Source organism: Drosophila melanogaster, chromosome 2L (assembly GCF_000001215.4).
Source record: "Drosophila melanogaster chromosome 2L".
NCBI lineage: Eukaryota > Metazoa > Arthropoda > Insecta > Diptera > Drosophilidae > Drosophila > Drosophila melanogaster.
Genome location: NT_033779.5, coordinates 9,583,424 through 9,608,358, shown reverse-complemented (window position 1 = coordinate 9,608,358; position 24,935 = coordinate 9,583,424). Strand labels below are relative to the sequence as shown.

Here is a 24,935-nt window from a genome sequence, read left to right as displayed (position 1 = left end):
TAATTTGCCAAAAAACTCCACGCAGCTGGCAGAGTGGTAAAACGTATCCGTCAGATACATTGCCTTCCAGGCAGTCTCAGTTGCTTCCAGTTCCAGTCGTCTCTTCTCGCCTCCGATTGGTCGGATAAACACGCACACATAGGCTTCCTCTCTTTCGAGAGAAGAGAAGAGAGAGATTTTGAAGTTCCGGCGATGGAGATGGAGGAATTTCTGTGGTGGGGGCTACATACTCGATAAGCATCACAGAAATTTAATTACTTATTATGCCCCTTATCAGTCCCCATTGTTCTGTTTAACTCTGTTTAAGGATATGCCAACAAAAAGCAGTGGAAACCTTTGGCAGAGCATAGATATTCAGGGGTTTATCGTTTGGAATATTCGCCAGATTAGGGGGATGATTAATGGACTGGGTAATGCCGATCTATGCCGCTTAACACGTATTGTAAATTGAACATTCCGATAACTGGCCATGATTGCTTTTTATTTTGAGTCACTTGTATGTATAAATATGTATTCTGTTTCATGGGTCGCCTTAGAAAGGAACGGCATTTGAATCATTAGACTGTTGTCTGTTCATATTAACTATGAAATAAATATAGTTTTGAATTTTCTTTAATTAGTAAACATTTACTAAAACATTCAAAAATTTTCTAATGATACCTAAGTATGTTCTTCCCCCCCAAACACAGCAACTTTCCTCTGGTTATTGGCCAAATAAATTATTTCTCCTAAAGCCACAACATGAGAATACACAAGTGGCAACAATATCAGGGCCAGATCAGCCAGAGGGTGAACTTTTTGGTGAGGCGGGGGCATTGCTGGGCCTAATGCTTGCTGCGTCTTTTGTTTTCACCTGATCAGCCCGCATCGCCATTTGGGCCAAAGTTACAGGGCACAAAAAATAAAATACAATTTATGCATCCACTTGGTAGCACACACTCACAATTAACAGACCAAGAAGAGCAATTTAACAGGGAGAGGCAAAGAAATGGAGGAGCAAATAGGCGTTAAAGTGAAAATTGAAAATGCCGTTGACAGGAAATGTAAATGGTAACAAAAGTGGCAGCGACCGACCAGTGGCAACTGTTGCTGCGCCCCTGCGCTCATCCACTGTGACCCGTAATTAAAAAGGGGCAGGAGGGAATTGGGCCCCTGCAACTATGGCCAGATATATACGGGATTGGGCCTGGAGACGCGTAACTACGCGGATGGCCTGGAAATGGCTGCTGCTGCTGCCGCTGCTGCTGTTGTCGCTTTAACGCTCCACAGCAAATGATACGGGTGACAAATACATTTACCATATATACGAACCAACCAGAAAGTGGTAGAAAATGCACAACTTCACAACTAGCTAAACAGTTTACCCCAGTATCTATCGCGATCCGGCTTATCGTTCGGTTTTCTGTCTTGCAGCTGCTTGGGGTTTTCGCAATTAATTGCTTAACATTATTTTATAAGCATGGATAGTTTAATGTAGGCACACACACACACACCCGCTGTGGTCCCACCTCGAAGTCATAGATCCAGAGTCACGCTGTGATCGGACCGATCTCTAATGAGCGCGTGCTCCGAGAGCGCCAAGCTCCAGCTGTTCCAAGAAGGGCCTGTCATTGGGGCATCTAAGCCATTGTGTTCCAAAATATTTCCATAATTTCATTTTTGGCGCATCAAATTAATCATCGATCTGTTAAAATAAATAAAAACTGGTGTAATGGGTTTTCAAGCTTTCGACCCAAAAATAATAATAATTAATTTGGTGTACTGCACCAAGAAAAATGCTTGAAGTTGTATATGTTTATATGTATATGTTTATGTTTTACCTATATTTTCTGAAATATGTTATATAGGTAACAGCTTCGGGAAAAGCTTTAGTGAGGCGCTATCCTAATTAAGAAAAATCTTCTACACATCCGTCGATATTGATGACCCCTATGGCGGACTGCACAGATACTTGATTGTTGACACATTCGACCAAATTGTTTCTTCGACTGTAGCCGAATCTCGGACCACAGTGAAGTGTGACTTTGTGGCACCCAGCAAAGACAAAGACCGAAGGCAATTTTTCCATTTACGCAATTAATTGGCCGTCACGCTGGGAGGTCCGCTAATAGACGAAGTCAGAGACCCAGAGCCTAGAGCAAAGCTCATCGGATTAATGTTTTGCCTATTGACTGATTGATATCCACTCACATCACCCACAAAACAACCAGCACAACAACAATAACGTGAACAAGAGGAATTGATTTTTAAAGTTTCTCGTAAATTTTGACAAATGTCTGCGGAGCCCTCGACGTGTTAGGCCAATACTAATGGCCCTCTTGGAGGAGTCGTGGTCTCATAAGTGAGCTCGATTAGAACCCAATTACAAGGGTGGATTGCTTCGATGGCCCCAAGACAGACCATCTTCTCGGGCGAATTACTTTTGATCGTAAAATTATGACCCATAAATTTAATTTTATGACTTCTTTCGCCTAACAGAACAATCAAAAAGCCACAAAAAGCCATGGTTCGGGCAAAAAAAAAAAGAGGAGATATCAAAAGTAGCGAGTACAGATAGTGGTCCAATATATGGCATGTAAGGTGCCAATATTACGCAGATCGCGAACTGTAATTTTCGCACCGGAGGTGCTTAAAGACCCTGCCATTTCCTCATCACCCAAATTACCCGAAATCGCATCGCTGCCGCAGTTGCGCTGTCCTACACTTTAATCAGCTAAATGGACTGTTGAAAATTCGGCAAATTCGGGGCGTAATCAACCCGGCGCACTTGGCTCCCGACATCGTCGTCAACCAACTCCCTCCAACTTATTGTTTGCATAATGAGCTTGGGGCGGGATCCCATTCCGGGCCTAATGTGCTTTGCTCATGAGCAGCTTGATTGGGGAACGGAACATACAGTACCGTAGTGCTATGTCAAGGAACTCGACCCTCATAATGGGAAATCGAAGATGGAATTCGTGGATACACAATTGGGGTGTTTCCATATGCAGTTAGATGCCTCGGGCCCCTTGGCGTTTCTTCTGTTCCAAAAAATGTGTGTTGATATTATTGATTTATAAATGAATCCTTATAAAATGTATCTTGAATAATTCAATTGTAATAGTAAAATTTAAGCCTTGTATAAACGATAAATGCCTGAAAAGATACAAAAATGTGTCATAGATTAGATTTTTGCAATTATTTTTTTTTTTTTATAAAATGATTCATAAATAGTAAACATACTATCTTTGTTAATCGGCTTCTTTTGTAAAGAAAATTATCAGATATTCTTAAGACCGGCTTTCTGCCCTTTCTTTCGTCTTGACCAAACTTCTTATATAAAGCGTATTAATTAAAAGCCAGTGCTTCTGTGTCTCTGATAACGCGATAAGATAAGCTCAGACTAACTGGGTGATGATGATTCTGGCTAGATGGCCAAGGCAGCTTAACTGGATTGCTGATTTCGATTTCGTTTAGCAACCTACAACGTAGAAGCAGCAGATGGCCTACAATTGCGAAGTGAAAAATCTCTGACCAACATCCCGCATGTGGCTGTAATCAAGTCATCCCAGCCCGTCTAGATCCCAGATTCCCGATCCCAGACCAAAAAACCAGACGACAGCGGCACGCACGACTTGACCTGCCTCAAGAGCAGCTGGACGGGATTGAGGTTCGGAGATCGGCAAACGGGGATCGGAGACGCCACAAAGTGAACGGTGCGCATAACCGTTTAAGTTAATTACGATTATGATTACGATTATGATTATGATTATGACATGGACTTGAGCTTGCGATTGAGCTTCAGATTGAGCCTAACTTATCAGGCCATCAATGGGGGATTATAGAAATGAAAAGTGCTGCGTGCAGTCGGCGGAATCAGAATATTGATATTCAATTAGTGTAACTGGATAACAGGTGGTACGGCGGCTAACAGAACGATGCGGCCCAGAACGAACCAAAGTAAATAATAACAACAATTAATTTGGTTTCGAAAATTATGGGCGTGTGGATGCAGGGCACGTAGATGGAATGAGTAAGGATGAGGATGGCGATGGCGATGGCACGGGTTAACTTCAGTTGGCCCCACTCCACACTCGGCACTTTTCAAGCAGACCACGAAGAGGAAGTGGCTAAGACTGCGGCAAGCCGCCAGTTGCAACAGCTGCACTTCTTGTGGCCCCGAGTTATGCTGGTCCTTCGCTCCTTTACTCCATCATTTTCCCCGTTTTCTTCTGTCGCTTCAGTTGCTCCGACTAGACGACACTTGGAGATTTAAATGCCTTGCGGGCACTGGGTCTCCGACGTCAGCACGTGCTCAGCATTCTGTTTTGGATTTCAGCGCGAGCCTCGAAAGGTGCAAACTAGAAGATACAAAACGAGAAACTCCCACGATCATTTGGGCATTTGAGCCGGCCCACTCGAGATTGATGCATTGATCCCAACCCGTGATGATCGATCATTCTAGCGGCTGGGATTTGCCCCTAAAGTCCAAACAAAGCCACTGACAATTGCCTTTGACAGTTTTTACCGTTTCCCTCGATTGCTGTTTATGTCGCGCTGATTATTTCCATGCGCCTCTTTTTGCATATGCGGATTTTGGGATTCGGCGGCATTCAGGGGAGTGATTGATATCGAACCGCCAGACAGTCAGTCAGTCAGCCAGTCAGCCAGTCAATCAGCTCATCAGTCGGGGCAGCTGTTTTGGCAGGCAGTGCTGCCTAATGGATATTTAAATTGCATTGTTCGGGGATATTGTTATAGGTGTGCAAACAAGATAGTTGGAAAAAACAGCCAAAAATATTTCAAATTAAATATTACATTTTATAATGTCTAAAATATAAAAATGTATATATTACCTTGCCTGTATATGAGATTCGTGACCAATTTTAAGTTAAATCAGTCCTATTACTAACACGAAAAAGAAAAGTATCTACAGACTTCATATAGTTGGAACAAACACCCAAAAATATTTCAAATTAAATATTACATTTTATAATGTCTAAAATATAAAAATGTATATATTACCTTGCCTGTATATGAGATTCGTGACCAATTTTAAGTTAAATCAGTCCTATTACTAACACGAAAAAGAAAAGTATCTACAGACTTCATATATACCGTACACCTTTTTCGAATAATAAAATCGCATAAATGTATGTTTGCCATGTACACCATTATACCTTTTTTGTCTCTTTGCCCAAAGCATTACTAACACACGATTTGATGCACTTTATTCCTTTTCCCTTCCCGCATTTGCCATTTCAACTTTGTCGCGTGCCTGAAGCGGAGGCTCCATCGGAATCATAAAAACCACCTAAACAAATCCCACTAATTAACAACAGAATCGCGGGCGTATTATCGCATTCAAATTAGCAGCGGACACACCAGGCAAATAACAATAATAATAGTCGAATAGGATAACCAAAATGCATGGCGAAATATTTGGAAATTTTTATGTGGAATTATGTAGGCCCAAAAACGGTAGGTAAACAACCAAAACAACAAAACAATGAAGGGAGCAGCAACCACCGCGATTTTGTGGCCCATAAATAACTCGAATCATTTGGCCCAGAACGACCTCGTCAGCAGGACACTCGAAAAATGCAACTGCAACCATGGCAAACGTTTCATTAGTCAAAGGACATTTTCCGGAGGGGAGGTGAGGGTTGGGCCCGATGAATAGAACCACTCCCAAAACAAAATTCGATGCTAATTTCGGGCTAATAAATTATACCTTTTGACAGTCATGCTTGCCAATATCATCTATCGAATTCCTTACTGATTACCATCGCTGTTTTCCATATCGATTGCTATCTCGGCTCTCTAGTTTTCTCCAGTTTTCCAGGTACCATAAACTAAAGCCCACACACAACTCACTTCGCTAAATGTCTGGTAATTAAATCAGAGTGGAAATTAAGATTCTAACATTTTTATAAGGAAAATCCCACAAAATCACCACGGGTCGTCTGAAGAACTCTGCAGGAAATGCAATGCCCGAGGGCAATTGCACACTTCACACCTCGAAACGCCACAACATCTCACACATCTCCGCCCGAGGAAGCCACCGAACCTGGTCCATGGCCAGACGCATCCTGTGGCGCATGGCAAGACATCATCGTCGTCGGTGTTTGGTGTCATTAGCGTCAGGCCGTCGGAGGCCGTCTGTCTTGGCTGCCACCTGCCGGGCCCGTGCCTTGGCTGACGTTACAATTACCAGGTAATGCGAGGCACGATGATGACGACCACAGAATCAGCAAACAACACCCAAGGAGCCGAGAAGATGTCACCTCTACGTGAGCAGAGCCAGAGGGAATCCTCTTCAGCTGCAAGTTGGTAGAGCCATCAATTTTCAGTTTCCAACCAAAGTAACTTGTGGTCTTTGAGAGTGTTGAGCCCCTGCGGACAAAATTATAATTTATAAAAAAAATATATAGTCCACAGAAAGAGAATTTAAGTTAAGGACAAAGCGAGATGCACTTCTATGTGATAATTATATTTATACAAATCTAATCCAATATACGAGAAAATATCTAAAATTCAAGTACCCTTTTTTATCTATATAGTTAAAAGTACCTTTTGAGCTACCATACTTATAGATATTTATTGTTAAATATCATATCATATCATATACCCTCCTGATGAGCTGAAAATTTTCTTGATGGAAACCCTTAAAAGTTTCCTTTAATCAAATTGTAATAGCTTCCCTCTGTAGCATTCGGTTCCCATTGAAGATCGTAGCATATTTATTGGATTACTTCGTCAAAGAGTGGAAAACAAAGCATTTTCACACTGCCCCGGGGCAGATACCCTTGGCCAGAAGCAGCTACCAGTTCCCTTTTCCCTTCAAGAGACCAATATAAATCCAATTAGCACGCCTTTGTCCGATCTAGAAAACACACAGTAAAGGATCGGAAGAAAGGAAGCGAGCGGATCGAAAGGAAGACGGGCACAATGGATCTCTTCACACACTTCATCAGTTTCGGGGTCTCGACGATATCTCAGGGGTTTCTTTTCCTTTTCCTGCCAAGGGATGTGCCCTCGCCAAAGTTTATGACTTGCGCACCTTTTGTGCTCACCATTAAACGCCATTAGCGGGCATTTAAGGATCGCTTTTCGGCTCTAATTTTTTTGGGATAGGTCGCCGAGGTTAAGTCGGGGTTAGCAGGGTGTTCCGGCGCACACCTAATCTAATAAGCCGCAAGCACGCAAACAAGTTCACGTGGGAAAATTGGAGCGGGCCAATAACAGATCCAGGAGATACTGGCGTGGGCCGTCGGGATTATGCTGAGATGGGTGTGTGTGGGAAGTGGTCAGCGGTGGGTAATTTATGGATTGCCGCTAGCTACAAGCCCAGTTGGCAATTGGATATGGGAAAAGATCGCAAACAACCGACGCCCAATGTCAGTGGCGCAGTGGAATCGCATCAATTTCTGCACTTTATGTGACATAATCCCAGTCAGAACGGCGGCTATAAAAGCCTGGATCTGATGCTCCAGCCTCCACAGTATCGCGTCGAGCTTGGCAGAATGTGGCGTCTTTGCGGATTCGTTCTGCTCCTTTGTGGTCTTGCTTCTGGCCAAAACAGCGATGAAGATCTCAGCAAGGCTATACCGGACGAGGAGGATCCCATTGGAAGCAACAAGGAACTTTCGGATCTGGTCATCACCACAGCTTTGGGCAAGATTCGTGGAACTATTCTTCCCTCGCAATCAGGTCGAAATTTCTATGCCTTTCGTGGAATACCATATGCAAAACCACCAGTGGATCGACTTCGTTTCCAGCCACCAGAACCTGTGGAGCAATGGTTTGATACACTGGATGCCACCTTCGATGGTCCCAAGTGCCCACAACTGGGACTTGTTAGTGGAGATGTGAGCGAGGATTGCCTCCGCGTTAATATATACACCAAGGAGCTGCCCAGCGAGTCGCAACCGAATGTTAGAAGACCGGTGATCGTATTCATCCATCCTGGTGGTTTTTACTCTCTTTCCGGTCAGAGTAAAAACTTCGCTGGTCCTCAGTACTTTATGAATCGTCGACTGGTGCTGGTCACCTTCAATTATCGCCTGGGATCGCTGGGATTTCTGGCCACAGGAACAAGGGAAGCACCGGGCAATATGGGACTCAAGGACCAGGTGCAGCTACTTCGATGGGTCAAGTTGCACATCTCTCGCTTTGGAGGAGATCCTAGCTCTATCACCCTCTTGGGTTACGGTGCTGGAGCGATGGCAGTAACTCTGCACATGGTTTCACCCATGTCAAGGGGTCTCTTTCATAAAGCCATCGTAATGAGCGGAGCAGTAACTGGTCAATGGTCACTACCGGATCACCAAATGGATGTGGCCACCAAGCAGGCCACCTTGCTCCACTGCCACACGGAGAACGTTACCGAAATGATGGATTGCCTTAAAGGGGTTAGCAAATGAGAAAGGAGTTATCCTAATCGTTTGTTAATATATTTAATTTATAGAAACACTACCTGGAATTTGCAAACACCTTGCCGAAAATGTTTGAGTTTGACAGGAACAATCCCTTGATATTGTGGAAGCCTGTTATTGAGCCAGACTTTGGACAGGAACGCTTTCTGGTTGAGGAACCTATAAGAAGTTACCAAAACGATGATTTCATGAAGGTACCCATCATAACGGGAATGACGAAGGATGAGTTTGTTGGCCCAGCTTTATGTAAGTGTAATAAACTTATAGGCTTAAAATTAATGTAATAACATATAAGGATCCCTAGCCATTCTCCAAAGTCCAACTCTGCTGAGTGCTCTAAATGAAAACTTTGAGTCCCTGGCCCCCGTGTTCTTCATGTACAACACTAGTGATGCCCGAGCATGTAACATAAGTCAGGAGCTAAGGAACCACTACTTCCCGGATAAACTCATCGATGCGAATCGTTCGCTGGAGGCTTTATCTAATCTCTATTCGGATGCCCTGACCGGTTTCGGAATCCATCGTTTTGTCCATCTGGCTGCCAGGTCTACGAAGGTCTACTACTATCGTTTCTCGTATCAGGGTGCAAGGAGTCACATCTATTACCCAGAAGATGCACCCTATGGTGTCGTCCACCACGATGATCTGATGTATCTGTTTGTGGAACCCTCGATAAGTCGCATGTTTACGGAAGATGATGATGAATTTCGCATGGTTGATATTATGGTCCGCATGTTCTCAGCCTTCGCTTACAAGGGGTAATACCGAAATATTTTTTGTTAAATAATCAACTTAATAGGTATTTTTTTTTTTAGCGATCCCAATAAACCCACCGATTTGGCTCTGAGGGATATACGCTGGCGACCTTTTAGCTTCAAAAAGCGTTACTATCTTGACATTGGAAAGCACATAACTCTGGAGGAGAATCTGAACGCCGAGAACTACGAGATCTGGAAACGACTATTTCCGCTCAACTGGCGGCGTCAGACGAAGGAGGTTTAAAGGACGATGCTTTGAGCACAACTGTACTTATCAAATACAGGCCACTGGGCATATTTATTTAAATTGCTTCACTTTGTTTTTTTTTTTTGCTGTTGCACAGTTGCCAAGTGACACGCCAATTGGCATATTTTCAACTCTCCAATTTGATGGTCTTCCCCCCCTGAAATTTGTTTTGGGTCTTCGTGTCATCGCTGTGTGGGTGCATATATTATACGACAGTCGGCACCCGATAACAGCTCTACGTGTCGTGCATTATGGGTTGTCGGCGATCGCGTGCTATGCTTCGACACTGAGAGAAATTTCAGGCACAAAAAAGTTTATCATATGTTCATGCTCTGCAGCCTTATAAACATGGAAAAGTATAAATGATTATAAGATTATACTTTAAATATATGAATGAATATATAGACACATGACATCATTTAGCACGATCATTTCTCCCCGTGCAGACCACCGCCGCAGAAGCCTGACTTGCTGCCACCGCACATCTGTGACGTTGTAGCCTCATCCACTTTGCTGTTAGTGGGTCGCTCACCAATGTATTTTCGTTTTTATTGCTCTTATCGGAGTTTGGTTACGCTCCAGAGCATGACAATGTCAAAAGCGGATAGTCGTCCAATTCGAGTGGCTCGTGTCCTGCCCTCCGCTCATTAGCATAGTGGGCAACACATGACGCTCCCGATCCAACCACCCATCTATCCAACCATCCATCCATCCATCCATCTATCCACTCATCCTTCCAATTGGCAATTGAAAAGTCCATCATGAGTCACGCCACCCGAAAAGGTCCTGCGGGGGTGCCACCAGTTGGAAAATTGTAATATATTAATTTATGCAAATTGCAAGGCAACCGAATGCGGTGCGATATCGCCGGCTATAGATCAATGCATGTCGGGGTTGCTCATTTTGATCGTTTCCACTTTAGTTTTAATTGTTTCGCTTGTCAGCGGAGCCAGAAAGAGATCAGCAATCGAGATCGGCAATTGGGAGCATATGCTGTCTGTGTGCCATAATTTGTTAGATGCTAGCAAAAAACAAAAAGTAAAGAAGAAAAACAAAAAGAATAAGAGAGGAGGAAAGTTTCAGGCGGCAGTGGGTTTCCGATGGACTATGGCATTCCAATTTCCAGCGAAATATTTTGGACAAGAGGCCAAGCGTCGCCGAAGATTTCGATTTCCGCGAACTGCCAAAGCGCAAATAAAGTTGTGAGAGCGCTGCATTGGCAATCCCAAAGCCCCGCAGTGTCCAAATCATATCAGATGGTTCCAGGTCCCATGAGGTGTCTGCGTTTCCTGCTGCGACTCCACCATCCTCTCGAGGAATTGTTGGCCTGGTGTTGGCGGCCAGGTTTTATTGACTGATGGAAATCGCTCAGAGAGCAGTTGAATTTTGCTCTGCGCTTGCTTGCTTGCCCACAAAATGTAATTAGATTGCCAGGCAAAGCGGCGGACTCCCATGGAACCGCAAGAGCTAACACCTACCTTGTGGTTAATCCCCACATCCCAATGCCCAAGAAAATGCCCAAGACGCGTGCTTGGAACTCCTGCTGTCAACATCGGTGCGCAGGAATCTCGCCGAGCTGCGGCCAAAGTTGGCAATGAAGTTGTCTGGCAATTGACGCGCGATAAGCCAGAGACACAGTTCGAAACGGCGCGAGTTGGCCAAAAACAAAGGCGATTCGGTCGCAAGGCTCCAGCGTTGTCCTCTCTTACATAGAAAAATTTGCACAAACATCACAAAACTCATAAATAACAACAACAACGACAGCATCAGCAGCAGCTGAAGTTGCAACTTCAACAGCCACAACTGCAACTACAACTATTGCAGCCGGAAAGTGTCCACCTATGTGCAACTGACTCCTTGGCCCTCCACTCTTTTAGTTTTGTTTTTTTTTATCCAGCAATGGATAATGTGCCTTGCACTCCACAATTTATGACTCACTTGGCAGTCTGTGCTGGACTGAAAACTATGCCAGGCATTTAATGGGTTAAGTTCAGCCGATGGAGATGGAGATGGAGGCATTGACATATTTTCATGGTCCATTGGCTGTGGGGAGATCCATGGGTAGTGTAGAAGGTAGTATATATTTATAAATATATATAGTTTCTAGCATTACAAATATGAAATACCCGAAGACTTACTACGAAAATCTGCATAGGCATGTGCCCAAAAACGCTCACCACTTGAAATCACCCACATGGGTAATTACCACCAGGAGCTTCTGATAAGAAGACTCGAGGCATGTGGCGTGCGCTGGAATTATCCGAGTTTATGGGCCATGGCACTCACTACCGCATTCACCGACTTTCCCTCGAATTATTAGCATAGCCATAGGGAAATGGAAAATGGAAAATATGACGAGTGAAAAACATTTAACAGACAATTGCGTGCGGCGTGTGGGCGATCCATCAGTCGCTGATGAAAATAAGCTGATAAGCTGGCGAGAAAGCCATTAGCAACTGGAGGTGGGTTAGATGGAGTATCCTGGCGGAGTTTTGTTTTTTTTTTTTTTTAATAACAACCATGGTCCTGCGGCGCTGCTTATTGGAAACCATTTGAAGTGGCAGCTTGGAAAAGTCGCGTGCCGATCGCAAGCTGCGTCCGCCATTTCAAGATCCCATGCTGAGGGCTAGTACCGATGATCTGTCAGTCAGTCAGTCAGTCAGTTAGTCTCCCCCATCAGCAACGCATCGCATCTTTCGGATGTCAAATATCTGCGAGCATATACATACATACATATATGTATATCTGTTGTCATCGCGGCATCGGGTTTCAATAATAGTTTTGTGCAGCTTTCGACTTGCGATGATGGATCGTGTTGCACGGTGTCTCGCTTATTGACTAACTGACAGAGGGGTGGATTGCTTAATGGAATGGGTCAGCCAGACCCTGCCTCAAGTACCTTTACGTGGAGATCTGAAGTTTTATGAGCCTTGGATGCCCTCGCATTCCTCGGCCCTCGAGTTATTTGTTTTATTCTTCTCCACTCTGCTGCTTTTCCTGAAAACACTCCGATAAACTTTAATGAGCATGTCAGAAATTCTACTGGTGGCTAGAACCAACAAATCGATGACAAATTGTAAAAGTTGCAGCTCTGATTGATGTTAAGGAATCCCAGATGACTGTCAACGATTTAGTCGATCGTTTAACTAATTGCTCAATAACATACCTGCCACAAGCTGTCCATTGGAGCTCATTAGAACAAGTGCATCAAGATGCGCCCGGGGGCCCATTGGGGTATTTCCATTTCCATTTCCCAGACTCCAAGCTCAAACGCCGGACTATTAATCACACGAAATTGTGGCATAGAATACAATTTCATTAATTGTGGCCAAAAACACACTCGCAGAAGGAAAACCACACCCGCATGCCACTCGAGAGAGTTTCCCACGAGTTCGGTACCGGTTACTTCGACTCCAGCTCCCAGTTCGGATACAGTTGCTCTGCTTGACCCCTGAAACTGGCGCTCTGTTTATAAATGTATATTTAGTAGTCCACACCCCCAGGTGGCTACCGATGAGGAGCATTAGCCAGTGCGATCACGTAGCTCTTTGTTTTATATTCCACTAGTCAGAGGTGCCACAAGGTGATGAAGAGTTGAGTGTCCCATCGCCTCGATTGCAGTTCACGTGAAGACAGCTGCTGCAGAAGCAGCCAGAGGAAAAGTAGGATGCAGCCGCATTCCGTGCCCTCATATTGTAGTTCAGTGTCAACGTCAACCACGTAATCAACTTACAGGAACCCATTGCCAGGACAAACAGTCGGTATTCTACACTGAGAGCAAAACTGATGGCATTTAAGGATGTTTATTTGCATGCGTGCAACAAAATAACTATGTACTAAATTTTTATATTAGCTTTTTATTAGCATGTAAGGTTAAGGCTAAGGTTTATTGTTATTTTAATTTAAAATACAATAAGTATTTTCAATTTAATGAATTTAATATTTTTCTTCAGTGCACACTCTAGCAACATCCCTTTCATGGACAGCAAAAAAAAAAAATTGCAACAATCCGCAGAGGCAACCCCCGAGTTCAGGACCAAGTCCTCCGAGCTATCTTTCCCTGGCGGCCGGGAGGGGGGGAGAGATTAGTGGAAGGGGCGTTTGTCCTGGGCTCGCTAATGTTTGGTTTCATTAGTCCTGAGCGACAAATCAAACAGTTTGTGGCAGTTTGTTTGCTGTATTTTTTCCGGCATCCATCCGTTGTTTACACTCATTAGTTGGTCCTTCTGGCACTCGAGTCCTGCGCTTAGAGTCCTGGAAAGCGTCGCACCCTTGTGACAACTAGCATACGTCGTTGGAGGGCGCACTGATTTCGGTCGGTTGTTGAGGGTGCCACTCGGATGTTGTTTCATTTTCATTATTTAAAGCACATTAATAATCACATCTGACAACGAAGGCTCGGGAAATAGGAATAGGATTAGGGGCAGGAACGAGAGCGGGGGGTGGGGGGAGTGACAGGAGTCGCGTATCGGAAAACTGCAAACAAATATTTGCAAAGGGCGAGAGTCGGGGAAAATGGCACTTAACGCGCTTGTAATGAGTATTGCGACTATTTGGATGGTTTCGCCCACTTGTGGGTGGTTGCGCTTTTTATGGCCCTCGAATTGGGTGCAAAAGATTGCAATCTCAATCGAAAGTGGGTGTGTTGCAGTCGATTGATTTGTGGCTAGTTACACGCTACACATATCAAAGAGCAAAGGGGTCGATTATTGACTTTGATTATCATTAATCGAGCTCGGTGGTCCTCCGGAGCCGTTCGTAAACATGTCTATTAACCCCAAAGGTCCAAAACATGCATAATTATGATAGCTCGCTCCTTTTAGCCGATGTCGTTTTGGTCGCCGGGCCTTCAAACAAAAGCGACAACGATATAGCCGAGCGAACAACAAAAGACACTCAACCGGCGACCACACACAAGGCAGCTTGGAACTTGGAGTAGCCTGAGATAGACAGCGGGACAATGGGGCACTCTTTGTATAGCCAGTTCATATGTGACCTCGGCACTTTGGTTATCGAATAATCAAGTTGTGAATCACGGACCCCACAAATGAAACTAAAACGTGGAAAAGGGGAAGACAATTAATTTTAAGGTCGTTTGATGTGAACACTTTCACCCAAAACAAACAAACAAACAGATACGAATGTCCTTTTTTCCAGTCGCTTTGATGTCGGTTGTTCGAGTCTGGCATTTACGGCAAGTGCGGGAAGGATCCAAAATCATTAATCACAGCGAATTGGATTTGTATAAATATGTAATTAACCGCAGAGCAGGGAAATTGTATTTGTAAATGGAAAGATTGTAGGCGCCAGCGAAGTGGTTATGGAAATTAATGGAGTTGTTGGGAAAGTGAAAACCGATTTCGAAGAGATCGTCCTTTTGTGATCAAAGCTCTGTCCGAGCAGATCCTTCCACGAATATCAATCAATTGGGCTGCCTTTCTTCGATTGCAACCCATCCCCATGGAATAAAACCGAACTCACTTGAAAAGGACAGCCAAAATAAAATACTTTCGTGCGTGTTGTCCAACAACCAAGTGGCCTGGGTCTTCCCAGAAATTACGCATAACAAAGCGCTGCTCTGGCCGAAATCTCCCTATATCCCGATTCCCAAGCCGATGGAATCGAATCCTTCCCCACTTCTCTGCCACCACTCTCTCAATTTGTATTGTCATTAGCGATTATGGGTCGGGGGGGGCGGGCGTAATCCGATATGTTGACAGAACGCATAAACGGGGATCGAGCATTTTTCAGACAGGAGACCAAGACCGGGACCAGGACCAGAACCAGACCATACCAGACAGGACCGCTGACAAGCCTATAAAGCATTCGATCCTTGGCGCTACTTCAAAATGTTTACTCCTTTTGTGAGCTCAATAAAAACGTAATCAAACCCACAACGCGAGCTGGTTGAGGGGGATGATGATGATGATGCGTCACAAAAAGAGCAAGGGATCGGGATCGGGATCGGGATCTGGCCAGGTTTTCCATCGAAAAACCATGGCGCAGGCGTAGCGAAAGTGAAATCGAGACGCAGCCACAATCGAATCGGCAGCTGGAACACCTTCGCATCATCATCCCATCATCATGATCATACCCTCACCTTCGAGACCATCGAGGATGTTTCTGTTTTGTTAGAGGCCCACAAAGGGCCAAAGTCAAAAGGGGCACGCGCTCAGTTCTCGATTTTGTTCCTAGACAGGAGACATTGTGACTGATCGGGGTCGTATCCTCGGTCCACGATCCTCAGACGATCGGTTTGTTGTCTAGACAGGCCGCAGACATAAGTTTAATAGACTTATTGTAATTGAGCCACAAAAGCCACTGTACACAACTCTTTCCGCAAATTCCAGCTGCCAGATGGGAAAGGTGTTACCCTTTAATCTCCATCAATCTCGATTGAAAAGCGCAACTATGTGTTAATGTTGAGGGAAATTTAATTAAAAATTTGCAAATGTTTTGCCCATTTTCATTGTCATTCCCGTCATGTCACCAAATGCCAGGTCATGTCGTGGTCCTTGTCAAGTTGACTTGCCCACCTTTTTGTGGGATATACATACATATATATCTGTCCCAAAAGGGAATAAGGCACAATGCGTATACTTAGTCGACTGTGTTTGCCTTTGCCCCTCATATTTCTATGGGCCAAGTTAACAAGTTAATTTTCCATATTTTCTTTTGCCCAACTTTGTCAGGTCCTTGTGTGCGTCCTTTGTGGTTGGTAGAGGGTTAAACGTGGATCCTGACCCCAATGAAAGTGCGTGCTAATGAGTGTAAAGCGTAAAGAAAGATATTTTAAAGACCCTACTCTTGTTTATTTTCAACTTCGAAAATAATTATTGACTCCCCATCACGAAAAGTCTGCCATTTCACATCCAGCCACCCCAAAAAAGGGGGCTGGGCGAGGCGATAATCCTTTTGTATCCCATCGCATTGTTTGGCATTTTCACGCAAGAGCAAATCGTAAATGTCAATAGCAGCGCATCTGTGTAATGGGATAACCCCTCGGATTTTCACGCAGGGGCAGAGTGGTAAACAGCAATTTTGTTTTTACACATGCCAACCTGACCTGACAAATACAATTATTCAAAGCTCAAAGAGGTCAGAGTTTGAAGGTTCCGCCCCCCAAAAACAAAGTGTAAAGCCGAAAACATTTAAAGACAAATTAATGTGTATTTAAGCTGAGCCAATCCGCTGTAGGCCAATAACTAATTGCCCCCAAAGAAAAGCTAAGCTCGCAGTGGAAACAGGGAAAATCTCACGCCTTTCTTGATTAATTAATCAAAGTAAATAGCTGCATTTGCTCCAGCGAAGAGCAAGCCGAGAACAACGGTCGAAGGTCATTAGCGTAATCTAAACGGCCTATTGATAAGCTTTTTCCACACCTAATTGCTACATTAATTTCCCGATGAGCCGGGAGGCCACACCAGTGGCGATGGCCACGGCGAAACTGAGTTTCAAGGCAGCGCCTCCGCCCTGGGCGGCCGTGGGAAACAGTTTGTCCCAGACGGCATATCGATTCGAATAGCCGGGCGAACCCACCTGGGTCACCACCCCGTTGTAGAGCATCTTCAAGACCGTCGAGTTGCAGGGTGGCCAAATATCCGTGCTGTTTAGGGGTGTCCTGGAACGGAAGAAGAATTCAATCGATTTTATTGTTTACCATCAAAAGCCATATGTTCTTCAATTTCACCTCCAAGACGTTTACAAAAGTTTCATTTTAAGTTTCTTGTTCTTTAGTATACTTACCCTGTTTTGGCAAAGTGGGTAAACCAGCTGGTTAAACGTTCCATCATAAAAACATCCGAATCATTTGCCGCCATTAAGGGACCATACCAATAACCCGGCAACACATAGTGCAGATCATCCGCATGGCCCACTCCTACGGGCTTGTTTTCACCATTCAAAGGAGCTGAGAGACTTTGATCACCCACGTAATCCATTCGCGTATAATAAACTGGGGTAAAGTGACTAGCTAGTTGGACCAGACGATGGACACCATGCCCAATATATGCATCAGAAAAGATCTGTCCAAAGTTCTCTATGTTTTCCGAATTGATTTCCGTAGTATTGTCACCTAGATAAAAATCCTTCAGTTTCTCTCCAATTTGTGCATCGTGGCGATAGAGAAACAACTCTGGGGCATAATCCACAAAGTTTGAGGCAAAATCGTGTAATAGATGCTGGTTTTCCAAGTGCACTACGAATAAAAAAAAGTCAAAAGATATACTAAATATTTAAATAGGAGCAACCGAACCACACCATTTGCATTGTAATCGAATTCATTGGCCGTGAAACTGATTAGCAGGGGAACCTTGTTGAAATTTCCCTCCTTGATTAGCTCCGTAGGATGGTTGTGTAGAAAGTGTCCATCGATCTCGTAGTTCCACTTCATATTAACAAGCTGATACGTTTCCCATGCCTTGCAAACTTCCACAATGCGTGTCCACGTTTCGTTTCGGAGACACTCCACCACATCCGTGGGATCATACATTGGACAACCCAGCTCACGAGCCAGTTTTCGTGTCCAAAAAAGGTTATCTATATCAAAGTGATTGGTGGCCGATCCACTCATGAGGATTGCCCGATGGAAGAGACCTGCGGAAAGGGGCGAGGCCAAGTGTAGACTGACTGCCATCGAGCCAGCACTTATTCCGATAATAGTCACCAACTCTGGATCACCACCAAAGTGTGATATGTGATCCCTTACCCATTCCAGAGCCATCACCTGATCGAGGAAACCAAAGTTTCCCTTTGTCTCACTGCTATTTGTGCTTAGAAAGCCCAGAGCTCCAAGGCGATAGTTAAAAGCCACAAAAACTACGTCCTGATCTAGCAAATATTGAGGTCCTGCTTCATAGCTGCTGTGTCCACTTCCCAGGACATTGGCTCCGCCATGAATATACACCATCACTGGGAATTTGTCCTCGAAGCTCTTCGTGAAAACGTTGATCTTTAGGCAATCTTCACTCATTAAAGAAACTACTCCTGGTTGTGGACAAACGAGGGAATCCGATGTTGCGTTGAACACCTCGTCACCCCAACTAGTTTCCGGAACTGGATTGGCGAACCGGAGCTGTCCCACTGGAGATTGCGCGTATCGTATTCCTCTGAATGCGTAGATTGTCTTGTTCCCAAAGCTCTGCATAGTATCTCCTTGGATTCTGCCCAAGGAGAGCTCCACCACAGGATCATCTCCGATAAAAGTAACAGCAGTGGTGAAACCTATTAAAATCAAAAGAAGAGCCCACGTCAACTGGAAAAATCGAGGCATTCTGAGTGTTCTAAAAAATATATATATATAAATATTTAATAATGAGTGAGTAGTCTGAATGATCTGTTTTTTGTTCTTACCAAATGAAAATTCTCTGTGGGAATTGTTCGAGATCTTGTGCGGTTCTCAGAGTTTTCGCAATATTTTTATTAGTTTTTCCCCCTTTTTGGTGGTGCGCACCCGCATGTTACGAGTATTTCAGCGGAACCGTGACTGCAGGTTTCGCACGGTTTCTATTTCCTCCGGTGGTACTATCTCAAAAACAACTTAAAGATAACTTAATCGATTAGTTGCCAACGATTAGACTTAGTGTTGACCAAAAGAAATCCAAATAAACACAAGATTAGGCCAACAATTCTGTGCTCTCTCGTAACTGGTAACTCAAACTCATTACCTTGCACTTTATATGACCGAAATCCAATTCAATTGAGACTTATTGCTTCATTGAGAGATTTCGAGTTCTGTTTCGGATTTGGGTTCGCCATTGGCAGACGTTAGACACATCACCCTGATTTGCACCACCGATGGGTCGTGGGTCCGTTGGTTTCCATGGGTCGTGTGGATCGGATCCTACGCCCGCAGATTTTTTAGAGTTTCGAGTTTAGTTTTTCTCATGCCAGCCGACTGAGATTTAAATTGATTTCCTTATTAATGCACATCCCTCTTGTAATATTCAATTAAAACTACCCACGATATAGCATTTCCCTTGATTGACACAAGCCGAGTGGTAATTACTCGAGTTCAGCGACAGTCGGATTTCTCCTTTTCAGCCAGATTGAAAACTGAATATGATGGCGGCGAAGGAAATCCCACAATGACCGTTTTTGAAATAAATTCCCTTAATTGCGACGGCTTTTAATTGTGCCAGGAAGTAGATGATCTTCAAATTTAATCAACAATGAATATTAATATTCCCTCACAGATCACAAAAATAACAATTTTCACACATCGCCGAGTAGCAAAACTCGAAAATGAAACAATTTGCGCTCCCCAAAACGAATTTGCGACAATCTGCCGCTGCTCCTGAGGAGCTCAACTCAATATTCCGGACACTTGAGTGCGCATGTGCACACCGCAGCACCACGGGAGGATCGGATCGGAGGCCAAAGGAAACCACCCTGCCTGTCCAAGCTCGATCTGGACGGAGCCACTCGAGTTGTAGCAAATATATGAGTGGCCTCTTGACAGACATCGCCATCGTCGTCATCATCATCATCATCATCATCACCACGTCGTCGTAGTCGTGGAAGCTCAAACTGTGCCACTTGAACGCTCTTTGTGTACCCTTTGTGGCAGGCTGCTGCAGCTTCCTGTGGCTTGATGACGTTGCCACAAAGCTCAGACATGCAAAAATTTCTCACGCATCGCTAGCAGATGTTATTGTTGTGGGTTTAAGTGGGAGAATCCATAGTGTTAGTATGTCATAATCTAATATGTAAATTTATAAAAATAAAATTCCCTATTCAATGGTAATATTATAATACTCATTACTTTTCTTGTATATTTTCTTTATTAACCTTTCGAGCTACTTAGTCGAGGTCACGCCCTTGGAGGTCTAGAGAGTCGCACCCCCAAAGGAAAATGAAAGGATCGATTTCATTAATTCCACAATTGCGAAATTTTCATTTTCATGCAGCTGCCTCAGAGAGCACTAGAAAAACCAGCCAGCTCAGCCATGCAAATTCGCAGATATTTCAATAACTGGCTCGGCTATTAGATGACAACTGAATGGAAACAATCGCAACTCTCAAGTGACCAACATGCAGGCCTCCTTCTTGTGGGTTTTTCTTCCTTCAGGAGAATGAAAGAAATGTCACGCCCCTCGCTGAGTTCAATCCATATACCAATCCCATTCAGAATACGCAGAACGAAGACGATGGAAATCCAATGTAAAGCAACAATTGCCGCACACGATAACCACTTGAGTAATCAATCAAAGCGATAGGCAAACCCAGACGTCGACGTCTTGTAATGAATATTTAAAGATGGAAATTATCGCAATCCGACAAAGGCGAGGGGCAGGACAAAGGGGCGAGGTCTCCGGCATTTTGCATAACTGATAGCGAAACAATAGACCAATATCAAAGTATGCTTTGCATTCAGTACTCTCGAGCATAAGCATACGCGCGATTCGAGCATAATGCGATAATTTGGGCACAAAAGTGCCGGCCAAGGGTTCAGTTTGGTTATTAACATCTTGCTTGGCCCTAATCGGCAACATATTCCTGTAATCAATATGAAAAGGATAAGGGAAAAGTACTGAGAGACATCGCCGACGTACTCGCTCAAGTGAGCAAATGTCCCGAATGCGAAACAAAAATAACAAAAAAGCCCTGAAGGACTCGCAGGATACGAGTGGAGTTATACTTGTAGGGTTGCTCTCCTCTCCAGACCTTTGTGGTATTGTAATGAGTGTGACGTCTTATTTGCGCCACGACAAGGGTAAAGAAACGGGCAGAGATCCTCAGGAAAGGGTTTTCTTACCTTCAAATCATCCCTGCAAATGTTTTTCACACCATTGCTCAGCGATTGTTTGGTAAATAGGCCCTAATATCTAATTATTTAAGTGATCCAATCATCTTTTTATGCCAGTAATAACTTGATCATTTCATATTTAAGCATTTAATGTTGGCATTCTATTATATCACGAGCTAGAACGTATTTAAAACACGTAATTTAATAAGCATGATCTATATAAAAGTATGCTATAGAAATGGAAGTGCTTCAAACTTATGTTTTTGGTACACACGTTTTTCCCCACTTAATAAATTTTTGGAAATTATTTTTTTTTTTTTGAATTTAAACCTCTTACTCCAAAAAAAATTAACAATGTTTTTTATAGCCCTAACACGCTAATAAACTGGTAACTGCAAAACAAAGAAGCCCTTCTACTTAAACTTTAGAGTTTTTACAATGGGAATTGATGTGCCCAAGGCCTAGGGCAAACCCTCAATTGGATTCGGAGGCAGTGGCTCTACCCCCAATCTCAATAAACAAAACTTCAAAAAGGGCTATATGGAACCCTAAAACGAAAGTTTCAACGAACATGAGATCGTAGTATTTGCCACTTAATTGAGATTAATTGAAGTTATGTGCCCGATATGAATAAACAACTTTGCAGCCATTTTGTTTATGGCTGCGTTTTATGTGCACACAACGCATCGGTCCAAAAATATTATTAATAATTACAAGAGCGCGGCAATGGCACCCCGAAAATAGTTATAGACTCGAACCCTCGGCAGACGAAAATTTGATTAAATTAAATTGAGTGCGACGGAGTTTATGGTGCAGCGGATGCATGTGTGTATCTTTCAGATACAGATGCAAATCAAATGCTATTGAGCCAGCCAGTTGGTCTACGCTCTACCCCCGAAATTTAAAGGTCTTTGGCGACTGCGAGGTGAATGCACTCACTCGCATTCTAATAGTGCTCATCTTGATGGCGATTCTGCACTGAAAAAGAAAAGTAATGAAAATTTAAATTTTTTATTTTTAATTTGAATATTTTCATGTTAATTTGAGTTTTTATTATAAACTATTCTAGTCTTGTATAGTGTCAAATGTAAAGTTTTGAATTCCATATGCATATATTTATCAGTCAGAATTTGTTTACAAGTGTAGTGTTACGGATTTCCAGAATGCCCCATAATTGGTGGATTGCTCTGGGATGCGGCATGCGTGTTAATAGCCATAGCGTTTGTTGTAAGTCACAACTAGCAATTTAAGCTAATTGACATTCAAATGCAGTTGAATAAACTTTTTGGGCAATGACTACTACTGCCCTGCTAAATGATTGTAATAGATGGCCAGGTCGTTGGCTTCTCCACTCTAAAATTGTGTAAAATTTTCATTTAGGTATTTACAGCACCGCAGGATCATCGTTCATCATCCCAACCCCATCGACAGATCGGCGCCCATCATTTATAAATTGCCGCATCAAATAAAGGCAAACGCTTGAGTTAATCCACTTAATTGCCGTCTGCCTGCGCGAATCACGGGTCCTTGATGTCCGTGAAATACTCCTGGCTCTGCCCGGCCTCCGCAATCAGCGAATGCGAATAGCGAAAGGATGCAGTTACTCCATGGTCCGGATGTGTTCGCACTCGTGTAAACATGCGTTTGTCATTAGACACACCGGAAATATTGACAGCATTCGACACGCGGCGCACGACCATCCCGGGCATCCTGCGAAAGGAACTTGCCACTTTATTTGCCATTTGATTTTTTAAAATTGTAAAAAATTTTCAATTCAACTGCTCGTCGATTGTTTTCCCAAGTTTCGCTTTTGCGCTTGAGTAAACAGCGTTAGATCTTCGAGGCTACCCTGGACGAAAGGATCGGGTGGTTTTTGTTTCCTGTGAAGAGGGGTGTCCTTGTACCATGCACCTCGTCCCTGTCAATATATCCCTGTACGTGTGTCCTTTGTCTGGGCATCTTTGTTTGGGCTGAAGTGTCGTCGCCATGTCGAATTATTGTGTTTTTTAACTGAAGTACCTGAAATTTTACAGTTTCGGCTTCGGTTTTTTTTTAATTCCACAGAGAGAGTTTACTAATTACATTTTATTGCGTGTCGCAAATCGCTTTGTCGCCGCTGGCAAGTGTGAAAAATCTTCTCCTTTTTACGGTTTAAATTTTGGTTTTTTTTTCAGAAGCCGTCGATCTCCTTTCTTGGCCACAATTTATCGGGACTTTGATTGCGTATTAGAAAAATATCTGACATGAGTTCTGGGAAATTGGTTTAGTCTAGCACTGCAAAATGACACGCGCTTTCGAACAATCGAAACAATCCTGGGGCCATTGGAATGTTTTCAAAGGACATGCAATGCGGGTATCTCTTCATGGATTGTGGGAGAATATTTGTAAATTTGATGTAATCCAACGCCTTAATTTCTACAAAACACAAAGCAAATGCAAATAATATGCACGAGAAAGTATTTACACGAAATTTCGAGCATGGATATCCAAAAACAAATTAAACGTGGGAAAATATGAAAATATATTTTTTTCGCTTGTAATCCTTCTCATAACTATTGAATTAGTGGACAATGAACCGGAGACAATGGATCGGTGTGAAAATAAATATTCACCAGGTGTAAGCCCATTAACACACACACCACTGACCTCAACTCAACTCAACTAAACTCAAATCTCAAATCATGTTGACCCGACCTCGGTTTGTTTGGACAGATTAGAGAGCCAAGCTACTTAGCCAGCCCAATGGGAATCGGGTTAGGATCACTTGTCCGAGCGATCGGTCAATCTATTTAGTCCCGAATTTTTAGTGTTTTCAGCTAGGCTTACATTTCAATTTTCCATTTTCCGATGTCCAATGTCCGCTATCGAGGGCCTGCGATCTCCCCTGCTTTTCTTGTTTTTTTTTTTTTGGCCCCATGCGGAGTGTGAAAGGTATTATCGGTTTGACTCGATCTACCATCGAAAATGTTGTTGTCGTTTATGTTTTCAGTTCCATTTATCAGTTTGTGGAAATGCCAGTTGAACAATGAGAAATTATGAGACTTGCTTTAAATCATTTACCATTTAACATTGCCATGATGCCACAGGGTTGTTCTAAGTTGCTCATTGGCCATCTTATCGGATTGCCGGGATCTGGCATTAGGATTTTCTCGTCGTTAGTTGCCAATTGAATGGTTTCCTATGTGCGGTTTTAATTGCGGCAGTTCCGAGTTGACTTTGCTATCCTATCCAACTTTCCAAGGGAAGTTCCACTTAATTAGCTGCAAATTATTGTTCGACTGCACGGCCGAGATCTCCGATGGTTGATAAGCTTCCGGGCGAAATAAAAGCGGAAAACTTTCCCTGCTTCCGGCGCAAAGGGGGTTGTACGGAGAAAAACGGCGTAATGATCTGGCCGATCGATGACTACCAGTCTTTATAATGGATATTCGAAAGTAGCATAACTTATGAACATAATATATTTACAGAAAATAATAAATGGATGTTGTTGTATATAAGAGTTTGTACAATATATGTAAAATCCCTAAATGTAATCTTTTTCATTATTGAGTAGTCATAAAGTCTTGGCATTTAACGAACACATTATCCTACACTCGGTCAACAAATCTTTTGAGCACTCACTCACATATTGTGAATATCCATGGCCATATGTTTGGCAATCGTTATAATCCCTGGCCAAATCCCTTCCGACCAGAACAGACTATCTATATGCCAGGGGCGTAACTTCCCACGACACCGCCGACGGATAGGGTAGATGCCGAATTTAC

At 43.4% G+C, this 24,935-nt stretch overlaps 2 protein-coding genes and 1 long non-coding RNA gene across 5 annotated transcripts; 2 read left to right on the top strand and 1 right to left on the bottom strand.

Moving 5' to 3' along the window:
• Positions 1-7,486: 7,486 nt before the first annotated feature.
• On the top strand, positions 7,487-9,479 carry CG4382 (uncharacterized protein). Its single transcript, NM_135457.3, has 4 exons — positions 7,487-8,393; positions 8,450-8,663; positions 8,722-9,175; positions 9,233-9,479. Exons 1-4 carry the CDS (start codon positions 7,506-7,508, stop codon positions 9,417-9,419), a joined length of 1,743 nt encoding a protein of 580 aa, NP_609301.2. The 5' UTR covers positions 7,487-7,505; the 3' UTR covers positions 9,420-9,479.
• Positions 9,480-16,575: 7,096 nt separating this feature from the next.
• Positions 16,576-18,883, bottom strand: CG3841 (uncharacterized protein). 2 transcript variants are annotated; one of them, NM_001201830.1, is made up of 4 exons: positions 18,774-18,883; positions 17,682-18,703; positions 17,169-17,619; positions 16,576-17,043 (listed from the first exon to the last, which is right to left on the bottom strand). In NM_001201830.1, the coding sequence occupies exons 2-4, from the start codon at positions 18,691-18,693 to the stop codon at positions 16,812-16,814; spliced, it is 1,695 nt and encodes a 564-aa protein (NP_001188759.1). In that variant the 5' UTR covers positions 18,694-18,703; positions 18,774-18,883; the 3' UTR covers positions 16,576-16,811. The 2 variants fall into 2 exon arrangements, with proteins under 2 accessions (NP_001188759.1, NP_609300.1); NM_135456.3 differs by lacking the exon at positions 18,774-18,883 and having other exon boundaries at positions 17,682-18,729.
• Positions 18,884-22,314: 3,431 nt separating this feature from the next.
• Positions 22,315-23,689, top strand: lncRNA:CR43621 (long non-coding RNA:CR43621). 2 transcript variants are annotated; one of them, NR_047928.2, is made up of 3 exons: positions 22,315-22,395; positions 22,549-22,926; positions 23,343-23,689. It is a non-coding gene; the product is annotated as a long non-coding RNA:CR43621 (long non-coding RNA). The 2 variants fall into 2 exon arrangements; NR_047927.1 differs by lacking the exon at positions 22,549-22,926.
• The last annotated feature ends 1,246 nt before the right edge of the window (positions 23,690-24,935 follow it).

Coding starts and splice junctions, on each gene's coding strand:
- CG3841 (NM_001201830.1), bottom strand. CDS start 18,693: ATGCCTCGATTTTTCCAGTTGACGTGGGCTCTTCTTTTGATTTTAATA. Junction 17,620..17,681: donor ATTCGATTACAATGCAAATG/GTGTGGTTCGGT, acceptor TTTTATTCGTAG/TGCACTTGGAAAACCAGCAT. Junction 17,044..17,168: donor ACCCACTTTGCCAAAACAGG/GTAAGTATACTA, acceptor CTTCCGTTCCAG/GACACCCCTAAACAGCACGG.
- CG4382 (NM_135457.3), top strand. CDS start 7,506: ATGTGGCGTCTTTGCGGATTCGTTCTGCTCCTTTGTGGTCTTGCTTCT. Junction 8,394..8,449: donor TGATGGATTGCCTTAAAGGG/GTTAGCAAATGA, acceptor TTTAATTTATAG/AAACACTACCTGGAATTTGC. Junction 9,176..9,232: donor TCAGCCTTCGCTTACAAGGG/GTAATACCGAAA, acceptor TTTTTTTTTTAG/CGATCCCAATAAACCCACCG.